The sequence below is a fragment of the Octodon degus genome, unplaced genomic scaffold (assembly GCF_000260255.1).
Source record: "Octodon degus isolate 3935 unplaced genomic scaffold, OctDeg1.0 scaffold00035, whole genome shotgun sequence".
NCBI lineage: Eukaryota > Metazoa > Chordata > Mammalia > Rodentia > Octodontidae > Octodon > Octodon degus.
Window position 1 is genome coordinate 12,547,176 of NW_004524611.1, and position 12,309 is coordinate 12,559,484.

General features: G+C 49.1%; 1 protein-coding gene across 1 annotated transcript in view; it reads left to right on the plus strand.

Annotated features, from left to right (window-relative positions):
* LOC101561378 (general transcription factor II-I repeat domain-containing protein 2B) overlaps positions 1-12,309 on the plus strand; it is a 45,949-nt gene that overhangs the window by 28,532 nt on the left and 5,108 nt on the right. The window contains exons 9-12 of the mRNA XM_023714308.1: positions 5,021-5,114; positions 7,120-7,182; positions 8,208-8,285; positions 10,498-10,581. Coding sequence (XP_023570076.1) covers positions 5,021-5,114; positions 7,120-7,182; positions 8,208-8,285; positions 10,498-10,581 — 319 coding nt within the window. The remainder of the gene's footprint in view (positions 1-5,020; positions 5,115-7,119; positions 7,183-8,207; positions 8,286-10,497; positions 10,582-12,309) is intronic.

Below are 12,309 nucleotides of genomic sequence, written 5' to 3' on the forward strand. Positions count from 1 at the left end.
TAAAACTCTTGAAAGAAAGTGTGATGCTAATCTTTATGACCCTGGGCTAAGCAACAGTTCTCAGACATAGCCTGGGAAACACAAGGAACCAAAACAAAAAGTAGACACTGCATTTCATCAAAACTAAAAACTTGGGCTGGCCAAATAGTTCTGTGGACTACAGCGCTTGTTTGGGCAGGGTGCAGTGGCCAGGGTTGGATCCCGGGCTTGCTGTGCCAGCCCTGCCCCTGAGGGGCGTGCTAAGACGGCAAATGAAACTGAGCATGGTGGCGTGCACCTGTAATCCCAGCGCTTGGGAGGTTGAAAACAGGAGAATCACTATGAGTCCGATCTACATAGTGAGACCCTGTAGACCCTGTACTAAATACACAAAAATAAATAAAAACTAAAAATTTGCCAACTATGGTGGTGTGTGCCTGTAATCTCAGCACTCAGGGAGGCTGAGGCAGGAGGATCACCTGGGCTACACAGTGAGACCTGACTCACCAAAACAGATGAGCTTTCTGGTGCCAGTTAGGGCTGGTAGTGCTAGGTACAGAACCCAGGTTCTCAGGCATTTTAGGCAAGTCCACCTCTAGGCCCAAATTGAGAATTTTGTTTTATTTTATTTGTATTTTAGGATAGAGTCTACAGGGTCTCACTACATAGATCAGACTTACAGTGATTCTCCTGTTTTCAGCCTCCCAAGCGCTGGAGTTACAGGCGCCATGCCCAGTCTCAATCCGCATCTCACGGCGCACCCCAGGGGATTGAACCCGTGCGCTGCGCTCTGCCTAAGCAAGCGCTTTAGGGTGCTGAGCTATCTGGCCAGCCCCCAATTTGAGAATTTTACATATTCAATTGTCTTAACAAACCCCAAACAAATCTGCGATCCTTTAGAGGCTGTCTGCATTGTGCATCCCAGTGACCTGCCAGCCACACCCGGGGCTCTGGAGACCCAATCCGAGGTGCCCCTGGCCTTGCCCCTCCTCCCAGGCCTCCCCCTATGAGGTCCCTGGCCCTTTACCTCCCACTCCACCCCCACCCGTGACACGAGCTCACGGGCCAGAGACAGCCCTGGGTACCAAGGACCCTGGGCCACCCAAAGGAAGCTCTGTGCGCCCCCGCCCGCTAGCGCGCGGACTTTCCCCATCCTCAGCCCGGAAGCCGCCGTGAACTATCTGCAGATATGCAGAATTGCTGCCGCGCTATTCGCTCGGTCGCTTTTCTCCACTGGGAGCCCTGCCACCCACGACTTAAAGAGGTGTTTATTTTATCTCCGGGTTCCGGTCCCTGGTGAACTGGCCCCAAGGCTGGAAGTCGTCTTCTTCTTCTTCTTCTTCTTCTTCTTCTTCTTCTTCTTCTTCTTCTTCTTCTTCTTCTTCTTCTTCTTCTTCTTCTTCTTCTTCTTTTTTTTTTTTTTTTTTTTTTAGGGAAGGGTCTACAGGGTGTTTAGGGTCTCACTACTAGATCAGACTCTTGGTGATCCAGCCTAGGCTGGAAGTCTTGCTGGAGAAGCCTGACAAAGGATAGGTGCTCAGTCCTGGGGCCACAGAAACAGAACGGGAAGGGACAGGGGTGTGGTCTTCTGGACCACGCCCCCAGAACCCAGCCCAACTAAGCCACGCCTTCTCAGCACACTTCGCTCTGAACCCATCAAATCAAATCACCCCCCCAAGCCCTTCTGAGCATGTGCGTCCTTGGGGGACATTCTAGATCTGGACCACAACAGAAATTTCTGCCTGTCTGGCACAAAGCTTCCCTGTCTTTAATGTCACCGTGGAAGATAAAGGGAGCTCTTTGAGGTAGACTAACAAGGGTGTGGAAAGTATTGGCAGAAAGAGACTGTGTTGCCAGCCCGGCATGACAGGCTGCTGGGTGTCCTCCCCACGACAGTCCTGCCTCCACCTCCCTCCTGCTCCACACGTTGGGCTGGGGTCGGGACTCAGTGGTAGAGCTTTGCAGTGGTCTGTTGAAACTTGGTCCTTCAGGATGCAAGTAAGAGAGAGAGAAAAAAACAAAGAAACCTGTTTTACGGAAAAGTACACGGAAGAGTCTCGTGATGTTACTGTTTTGGGTGCAAGGATTGAACCTATGGCCTTGCTCGTGCCATGCAAAGCTCTACCACGGGGTCCCGACCCTAGCCCAATGTGTGGGTTTCCTTGGGATCCTGATTTGGACAAGCCCACCGCAAACAGACATTTACTGCTTACCGTGGAAGGGCCAGTGATGACTGAGAAAAGAGATGGAATGTTGAGTGGGAAACCCTTTTTTTGTGACTCACAAAGAATAAATGGCCAACTTGCCTTACACATAGAAAAGAAAAAGAAAAAGAAAAAAAAGTCTCTCCTAGAGAAAGAGGGCCAGCCAAATAGCTCAGCGGATCAAAATGCCTGTAAGCAGGTGCAGGGGCTGGAGGTTCCATCCCCCAGGCCTGCCGAGCCGTCCCTGTCCCTGGGGTGCCCTGAGACAGCAGTTGAAACTGGGCATGGTGGCACGCGCCTGTAATCCCAGCACTTGGGAGGCTGTAAACAGGCGTCTCACAATGAGTCCGATCTAGTAGTGAGACCCTGAACACCCTGTAGTCCCTTCCCTAAAATACAAAAGAAAAGAAAAACCAAAAGTAGTCAAATTTATCACTTTTCACAAGAAAACCTAAGACAGCATTCCAGCAAGAGGCTGGTTTGGAATGCTTGACCCGGCCACGTGTCTGGCATGTATTTATTGTCAAAAGCAGGAAGTGATGTAAGAAACATCCTGCTTAGGGCCGGCCAGAGAGCTCAGTGGACTAAAGCACCCGCCTAGGCAGAGGCAACGGCCGGGGTTCGATCCCGAGCGTGCTGTGTGGGTCCCGCCCCCTGGGCGCGCTGAGGCTGCAGTTGAGACGGGGCGTGGTGGCGCGCGCGCCTGTAATCCCAGCGCTTGGGAAGCTGAAAACAGGAGAATCACTATGAGTGCAATCCATGTAGTAAGACCCTATAGACCCTGTCCTAAATACAGAAAGAAAGAAAAAAAGAAACAACCTGATTGGCTGTATTCGGCATTTACCTTGTATCTGTTTCCGATCAGTTGGTAGCCTGTGATTGGCTGAAGCTTGACTGCTGTGGTTCCCTGACCTGCAGTTTCTTGGCTAAACTTAAATCATGTTACAACCTGTTTACATCAAGTTAGGATACATTTCACTATGCACGGAGGCTGCTTTGGGCCAAACTTTATCAGTCAAGTACAGGGACCGGTTTAGACCAGATTTATCATCATTTAACAGCTGCCCCCTCACACTCTTGTTAGTTGTAGGTGGGAAGGCAAGTCATTTTATGGTGGAGAAATAAGAATACCTTAACTAGGTGATCAAATTTGGGTTTTATTTTTTAATGTATTTAATTGTTACAGGGTCTCACTATGCAGCTCTGACTTGTAGTGATCCTCCTGTTTTCAACCTCTCCAGCGCTGGGATCACAGGCGTGCGCCCCTAGGCCGAGACTCTGTGGCCAGCTCAATGCGCCCTGGGAGCGGGGCTGATGCAGCATGTGGTGTGGACCATCGAATCACGGCCCCTGCACTTGCCTAAGCTTGCCTAAGCAGGTGCTTTAGTTCCCTGAGCTATCTCTAGGGGATCAAATTTGCATCAGCAGTGAAGGACAGGTAGGCGCCGAGCCCACCTGTTCCCCAGATGTGACAGCCCGAGTCGGGCATGACATTGTTCTAGGCCGTATTCTGACGGACAGTACAAAATCGGAAGCTAATGGCAAGCACACATCAGGCATTCAGAATGAAGGGCCCTTCTATTAGTGTGGGGGAGCTGGGGTTGTACCTGGACCTTCTACCACCGAGCTATATCCCCAGCTTTTTTTGTTTTGAGACAGGGTCTGGCAGATTCACTGAACTGCCCAACTTGGGTTCAAATTTGCCTCTGCTCGTGAGCACCTGAGATCACGGGGATGCGCCACCTCGCAAGGCAGGGTCTCCATTCTTGAAGAATGTCGGTGCCATGAGAGACAAAGACCATGGAACTATTCCGTGTCATGCCACGGCAGGGACACAGTGGCTAGAAACACAACTTGGGCCTGCAGTACATCCCGTACTGAAAGGGGACCTCAGGGTCAACTAATAAAACCCGTACATGAATGGTAGAATGGAACCAAGCGCTGGCTCCAGGTTACACTTACCCATCTTAAAGTTTTCTTGTGATTGGGTAAAATAATATTCTTAGGAAACAATTCCTAAGGTACCGTTCTGAGGGGGGTTTGCTAGCCCACCTCCTGCCAGGCTGGGGACCAAAGCAGGAGGCTATGTGTGCCACACCAGCGCTCTGCACTGAGCCACAGGTGTCTGCGGCCCCATTAGTGCATTAGAAATAAAGAGGCATGGGGGGCCAGGGAGATGGCTCAGAAGGACAAGCACTTGCCTAGCAAGCTCAGGGTCCTGAGGTCAATACCCGGTACTAAAAAAGGAAAAAGAAAAGAGGCATGGGGCTGGGGAGATAGCTTGGTGGCATAAGTGCCTGCCTAGCAAATGCAAGGTCGTGGGTTTGATTCCCAGCCCCACATGCCTCAGCCTCCTGAGTGCTGGGATTACAGGCATACGCTATCATGCCGGGCTAGGCGCAACTTTAAAAGAAGCCATGATGTTCTGGTGGCTCCACACGGACGTTTTTAGGTTTTGCTTGTGCCCACTGCAAAGTCTATACACGGACTTGCAGCCCAGCTAGGGTTTGCTGACCGCCCCGCAGCAGGCACAGATGGATGGACGGGCTTGCACCACACCCTGCCTGTGCCTGAAGTACCAGGCACGCAGGAAGGAACTGGAAGTACAGAACGCGGAACTTGGTTGGGGTTTGTTGCCGGGATTTCCCAGCTCTGTTTTGAATGTCTGCGACTCTTTCGAAATGCGCCTAGCCTCTCTCTCTCTCTCTCTCTCTCTCTCTCTCTCTCTCTCTCTCTCTCTCTCTCTCTCGTGTTTTGTTTTGTTTTGTTTTTTCCGGAACCAGGGATTGAACACAGGGCTTTGCGCTTGCCTGGCAAGCACTTATTCTACTGACCTATCTCCTTTGTCATTTATTGTCTTTTCCTTTCCAGGCAGCCACCCTTCTTCCACAAGGGAGGACCATGCAAGAGAGCCGGACTCACCAATGGAAGGTGCGGTGCAGGAAGCGCTCAAGCGCTCTCCCTGCTTTTGAGTTGGGGGACAGTGGCTTCTTTGTGCGTGGTCTTCTTCCACTGCCTGAGTCCCTGTCCTAAGAAGTAGCACCAAGGGCCTGATCATTTGCTTTCCTGTTCTATGGTTCTACTTACAGCCCCTGGATATGGCTTTTATTTTACACCGGTGCTGTTTATTCCTTTTCCTCCCCCACCCCCAGCAAGATTTCCATGTTGCTCAGGCTGGTGTTGAATTCTTAGGCTTACATGGCCCTCCTGCCTCAGCCTCCTGAGTAGCTGGGACCACAAGTGCACAAGCACTCTGTCTCTGTCTGTCTGTCTGTCTGTCTGTCTGTCTGTCTGTCTGTCCGGTCCCCCGCCCCCCCCCCCAGCCGGGAACTGAGCCTGCAGCCTTTGCACTGAAGCGCACCCTTACATCCTCAACCCTTTTATATTATTTTATTGGGAGGGAAGGCCTTGCCAAGTTCCACCGGCCACACTCCAGCTTCCAATCTTCATACCTCATCCTACTAGTGTCGGGATCCCAGGCCTGCGCCTCTGCGCACAGCTAGCGCTTGAGCCCTTGAAGGAGTTTACCTATGTCCAAGGTGAAATTAACAAAGGAGATTTGCCCTCCAAGCCTAAAGGCCTGAAGGGCCTTGGGCATTTTCTGTGGAGATGCTTCTTGTTGGGCAGGGGTAGATCTGTCTTAGCTTCCAGCAAAGCCCCAAAACAATCTCATTACCCCCCACCCCCCACAAAATCCAGTGTATTCTCCAGGCGGCAATTTGGGAGTGCTTCTTACTGGGCAAGGTATTTCCAACAGCTCCCTTGGTCATAACTTGGTTCTGTTACCCAAAAAAAAGTCTTAATAAACTTTTCTCAGGGAAAGAGACTACAGCATCCAGTTTTAGAATTATTTCTTCACTCAGCAAATTAGTCATCTTATTTTATTCATTTATTTGTTTAAAGATCTATTTATTTATTTGGTACAGGGTCTCACTACACTGCTTGGACTCAGTGATTCTCCTGCCTCAGCCTCCCCAGTGCTGGGATTACGGGCCCAGTTTCAGTGGCTGGCTCAGTATGTGGTACTGAGATCAAACCCAGGTCCTTGCGCTTGCCAGGCAGGCACTTAAACTGCCAAGCTAGCTCCCTGGCCCAAATTAGTCATTTTAAACATAGTGGCTTTAAGCCAAAAGGACAAGTGAACTCTATCATCAACTTTCATTTATTTTCTAATTATGCTTTTAAAAAATACGTATTCCTCTTTTGCCTGTCCCAAGCCTATGTCCTGTTTCTATGAATCTGACCGCTTAGATACCTCATGAGTCATGGCTCATAGAGCATTTGTCCTTTTGGTTTGTTTGTTGTACTTCAAGACAGGATCTTTCTACAAAGCTCAAACTGGCTGTCATCTTGTTATGTAACCTAGGCTGGCCTCAAACTTGTGGTGATCCTCCTGCCTCCACCTCCCGAGTGCTGGGATAGACTGTAGGCATGCACCACCGTTTTTCTCTCCTGGGATTCTTTCCTTCCTCTCATCGCTGTGTGGAACTTCACACCTGCACTGTAATTCTCAACCTCTACAAGAGCGGAGGGCCCACAGGCACCCTGGGCAGCATCTTACCCTGGGTCACTGGCAGGACAGAGGGGAACTGGGTATTAGCCACAGCAGTCAGCTTTGTTCCTTTAGTAGTTCTGATGACAACAACAAAACACTGTGACCACACAAGTTCTAGTTCCCCAAACCAAAGCACCCTGTCTGTACACGTGGGTGGTGGCATTACTTGATAGAGTCTAGAAGTTTCCATCTCTTCCTGTCCTTTATTAGAGAATCCCCTATGATGTTGTCCTTGATGCTCTTGTTATTATCCCTAACCATGCCCAACTCCCTGTGGATCCACTGGATAGAAGGCCTATTTTAAGCTGCTTGTGCAGTGTGGAAGCTGTGAGGCAGGGGGAGAGAGGAGAAGCTTGCTGACCAGTGACCCTTTGTCCCCAGAGTCCACTCAGCTGGCCTCCTCAGAAACCAACGAGGATCCCGAAGGGGACATGAAAATTGAAGGTCAGTTATCAAAGCCTTCTCTTGCCTCCTAAAGTGTGGCTTTCATTTCCTTCCTTTTGGTTTGGTTTTATTTTGTTTGCTTTTTAAAAACAGGGTCTCACTGTGCAATTCAGGCTGGTCTTGAACTCACTATATAGCCCCAGCTGGCCTTGAACTCACAGTGATCCTCTTGCCTCAGCCTCCTGAGTGCTGGGATTACAGGTATACGTTGCTACCCCTGGCTCTCTTTTTGAAGGATTATTGTAAGGAATGGATTGAAATCAGTGTGTGTGTGTGTGTGTGTGTGTGTGTGTGTGTGTGCGTGTGTGTGCATGTATAAGTGTATACAAAGCAGTAGACTGAGTGTCCATCAGGACCCAGGAGTGGGACGTTGTAGGCAACATAACTAAGCTCAGGAAAGTAGCGCTGGGGCACAACAGGACAAACCATGCTCTGTGCAATGAGGACGGATGGGCCAGGAAGAAAGATGGGCCAGGCCTGGTAGCCCACGCTGGAATCTGAGCACCTTGGGAGGCTGAGGAATGAGGATCACAAATTAGAGCCCAGCCTAAGCGAGTTAGTGACTTAGTGAAACCTGTCTCAAAATAAAAACGGGCGTGGGGAGGTAGTTCAGCAGCATAAGCACCTGCCTGACAAGTTTCCTGAGTTTGATCCCGGGTACCGCATGCCGTGCCAGCCCCAGAACCTTGGGCACACCGTGCAGGCCCTGAAGCCAGGCGTGGTGATACACAGCTGCAAGCCCAGCGCTGGGGAGGCTGAGACAGGAGGATCACGACAAGTCTGATCTGTGTAGTGAGACCCTATATTAAATAAATAAAAATGTAAAAATAAATACATAAATAATAAAAAATAAATAAAAACAGGGAGGAAGGAGGCTGGGTATGCAGCTCGGTGGGAATGCCCACTACTAACTAGAGAAGAAAGAAAGCACTGCAGCCTGGGCTTCCACCCCAAGTGCCACTCTGATGTTTCTAGAGAACTGGCCTCACTTCCTGTGAATTCTAAACTTCAGTTTCTATTTTAAGGAAACACAGATTCATCCGTCCTCACCACTTCTGCCTCAGGTGTGGAAGAGCTTAACATCGTGCAGGTCACAGTTCCAGGTAGGGGCGAGCGGCGGACTTGATCGTAATTTGTCTTACAGTTTTCCTTCATTGTGTCTTACCTGTTTCACAACCCAGGTTCGTCTCTCAGGGGCGTCACTTTGCCTTAGTCCCCCTGACGAGTAAGGGATGGCAGTTCAGTGATATAAAAGGTGCGTAAATGTCCCGCTCCTCTCAGTCCCTGCGACAGGCACACAGAGCTTCTCCTGCCCTCGCTCAGCATCACAGGAAACCTCTCCACGTGGCAGCCCCACGCACCCCTGCTGTGGACTTGGACTTGGCCACAGAGGGGAAACTGATTTGTTGTCATCATTAAATGACCTCCTGGGGGCTGGTGAGATGGCTCAGTGGTCTAAAGCACCTATTTAGAACAAACTCAGCAAAAACACAGGGACCGGGGTTCAATCCCCAGCACCACATGCCAGCCAGCCCCGCCCCCTGGTGGGCGGAGCTGGCCACACACACACAAATAAATAAAATTAAATAAATAAATAAATAAATAAATGACCTCCTGTTTGGGACCAGGGTTATCAGCGGCGCAGCAACCTGCTTCGCAATCATGAGGCCCTGAGTTTGATTTCTACTATTCACCCCCTAAAAAAAAAAAAATAATCCCTCCTGTTTCAATACTTTGCACCCTTGAGTCTGGAACTCCACGTGGTCCCGAGGGCTAGTTATAGCTCAAGCTGTCAGTTGAGGGCTCAAGCTCCTCCACACAGCCTTCCGGATCTCTTGTTTATAGGCAGATACAGCAACATCCTGAGGGAGACGCGGGCCTGGAATTTCGCAGGTAACCCCGCAGAGGCAAGGACGCTGTAATGTAGAGCTCCTGTTCCTTCCAGAACTCTTTCAGGGCGAAATCTGTATCTGAGGCCATCCAGAAGCACAAGCAGCAGAGTCCAGTCGTAGTTATAACTGAAATTCTGAAAAAAAAGAAAAAAAAAAAAAAAAGAATGAAATTCTGGTCATGACTCAAATTGTTCACATGCCTGGTTATAACTCAGGGTTATAACCAGGTTAAGCTATATTTGCAGACTAGGAAAGAACATAATAACATAGTAACTCCAGACTGAAAGATGGAGAACTGGGAAGGGGTGAGACTGGCTTTTCTACACACATTTTTTGTTTGTTTGTTTTGTGACACCAGGGTTTGAACTCAGGACCTTGCACTTGCCAGGAAAGCACTTATTCCACTGAGCCATCTCTCTGGCCCCTCTATACACTATTTTATTGCCTCTTGGATTTTAAATCATGTTGGAGTTCATTATTCCAAATCAAATAGAATAAAGATGTTTTGTGTTTTGTTTTGTTTGTGGTGCTGAAGATTGAATTGGGCCTTTGCATGCAAGGCAAGAGCTCTACCTCTGAGCCCCAGCCCCAGCCCAGAATAAAGATTTTTTTTTTGGTACCCGGAATTGAACTCAGGACTTTGTACTGACCAAGCAGACACTTTGTGCCCCTGAGATATATCCCTGGCCAGAATAAAGTTTTAAAGTATGAAAAGTATTTCCTTTTGCTCCCGGTACCTTTGAATTCTTTTACTTGTCATAGTGTATTGGCTAAGATTTCTATTCTAACGTTGAAAGTGGTTGTGAGCGTCAGTGACAGGTCTGAGGCCCACCTCCCCCAGGCTGCCCAAGTTCCTGGAGTGACTGTTCCTTGCTCCCTAATTCCTCTAAACACGCCCACATCCCTGTGTGCCCTGCTAGGTGGCATCGCACCTGGCACAGCAAAACATCACTGTCGCTACGTGCGCAGTTGCCAGGTAACCGTCACTTTTGGTCCAGTCTCTCACTGACCTCCTGCTCTCGTTTATTTTTGTTCAGGGTCTCATTACGCAGCTCAAACTGATAGCGATCCTCCTGTTTTCAGCCTCCCCAGCGCTAGGATTACAGGTGCGCGCCACCATGCCCAAACTCAGTGGCCAGCTCAGCGCGATGGACTAGGATTACTGGAGCATCCCACCACCCCAGCTGAGCACCATGTCTTGCATGATGTTGAACATGTTCCCCAGAGTACTGTGGAACATGACTATGTTGTGTCATCACCTGGAAAGTTCTCTGTTATCTATAATGACTTCTGGTTGTGAATTTCCAGAAACAGTTATTGCTCGAAGTAAACGGATGAGCCAGATAAAGTGATAACTTTCCCCCTCAACAGTATGGAGAGGAATTAATGACCTTGTCTTGTTTATTTATGTAATTATTTTTAGATAATGAGAAGGAAAGATTATCAAGCATTGAAAAGATTAAACAGCTACGAGAACAAGTTAATGACCTCTTTAGTCGAAAATTTGGTAAGTCTATGTATTGTTAAAGATCCAGAATTTGTGTGCTTAGAATGCTTCTGTACAAAAGATACTTTATCAGCCAGGTGTTCAGTGTCACACACCTGTAATCCAGCACTTGGGAGGCTGAGGCAGGAGGATCATTGCAAGCTGGAGACCAACCTGGGCTCCATAGTGAGTTTAAGGCCAGTGTGCACTCACACCCTGTCTCAGAAAATAATAAAACAAAAGATATTTTATCTTCTAAGGAGTTGCTTTTTTATGAAAGAGTTGTAACAAAATCAGTGTATTGTTTTTTTCTTAATTTTATGTATTTGGTATAGGGTCTCACTATGCAGCTCAGACTCATAGTGATCCTCCTATTTCAGCCTCTCCAGTGCTGAGATTACAGGTGTGCACCAACACGCCCAGTCTTTTTTTTTTTTTTTTTAATTTTATTTATTTGTGTGTGAGAGTGTGTGTGTGTGTGTGTGTGTGGCCAGCTCAGCCCACCAGGAGGCGGGGCTGGCTGGCATGTGGTGCTGGGGGATTGAACCACGGTCCCTGTGCTTTGCCAAGCTTGTTTTAGGTAGGCGCTTTAGACCACTGAGCCATCTCACCAGCCCAACACGCCCACTCTTGGTGGCCAGCTCGGTTTGCCCAGGGCAGGCCTGGCACGGCTTGTGTTGGAGGGGAACCCCGGATCCTTGTGCTTGCCTAAGCAGGTGCTTAGTCCACTGAGCTATCTCGCCTGCCCTAGTGGTTTTTGTTTAGTTTTGTATTTTAGGGAAGGGTCTACAGGGTGTTCAGGGTCTCACTACTAGATCGGACTCGCAGTGATCCGCCTTCCCAGCACTGGGTTTACAGGTGTACACATTACAGTGGAATCACAGGTGCACGCCGCTACACCCAGACCCTGGGCCGGCTCAGCCTGCCCTGGGGGCAGGCCAGGTATGGCCCGTGCGTAGGTGGAACCATGCTCCCTGTAGTTGGCCTAACTTTGCCTAAGCAGGCACTTTCGTCCCCTGAGCTATCTTGCCAGCCCCCTAGTGTATGTTTTCACTGAACGACGTTCACTTAGAAATACTGGCTAATGACAATAAGAACAGCTGTCTTTGATTTACTGAGTATTATTGTTAGCACTCCACTTGTTTGATCATTTAATCCTTATAAAAACCTTCCAGGTAGATACTTTGACAGTTCCTGTTTAAGAGGTAGTGAGACAGCGTCCGCTCCGCTCCCATGCTGACTACACAATCGATGCAGCGACAAGCATACACTCCAGTCCTGTTGGGAAGGAAAGTTCTAATAGCTGATCGTCAAGTGTGACACTTTCTTCCAGTCCTGGAGGTTTAAACCAGGGCCTCATGCATAGCTAGGCCAGCACCCTACCACTCTTTAAACATTGAGACAGGATCTTGCCAACTCACCCAGGCTGGCTTCAAACTCACCACCCTCCTGCCTCCGCGGGATGGCAGGCATGTGCCACCATGCCCAGTTTAAAATCCTAACATCAAGCTGGGTGTGGTGGCATATGCCTGTGATCCCAGCACTCCAGAGGCTGAGTCAGGAGAATTGCTTCAAGTTCGAGACCAGCCTGGGCTTCAAAGTGAGCTCAAGGCTCACTACATAGAGAGACCCTATCTCAAAAATAAATACTAGGGCTGAGTATATAGCTCAGTGGCATAAGCACCTGCCTGGCAAGTGCAAGGTCCTTAGTTCAATCCCTGATACCAGAAAATAAATAAATAAATAAAT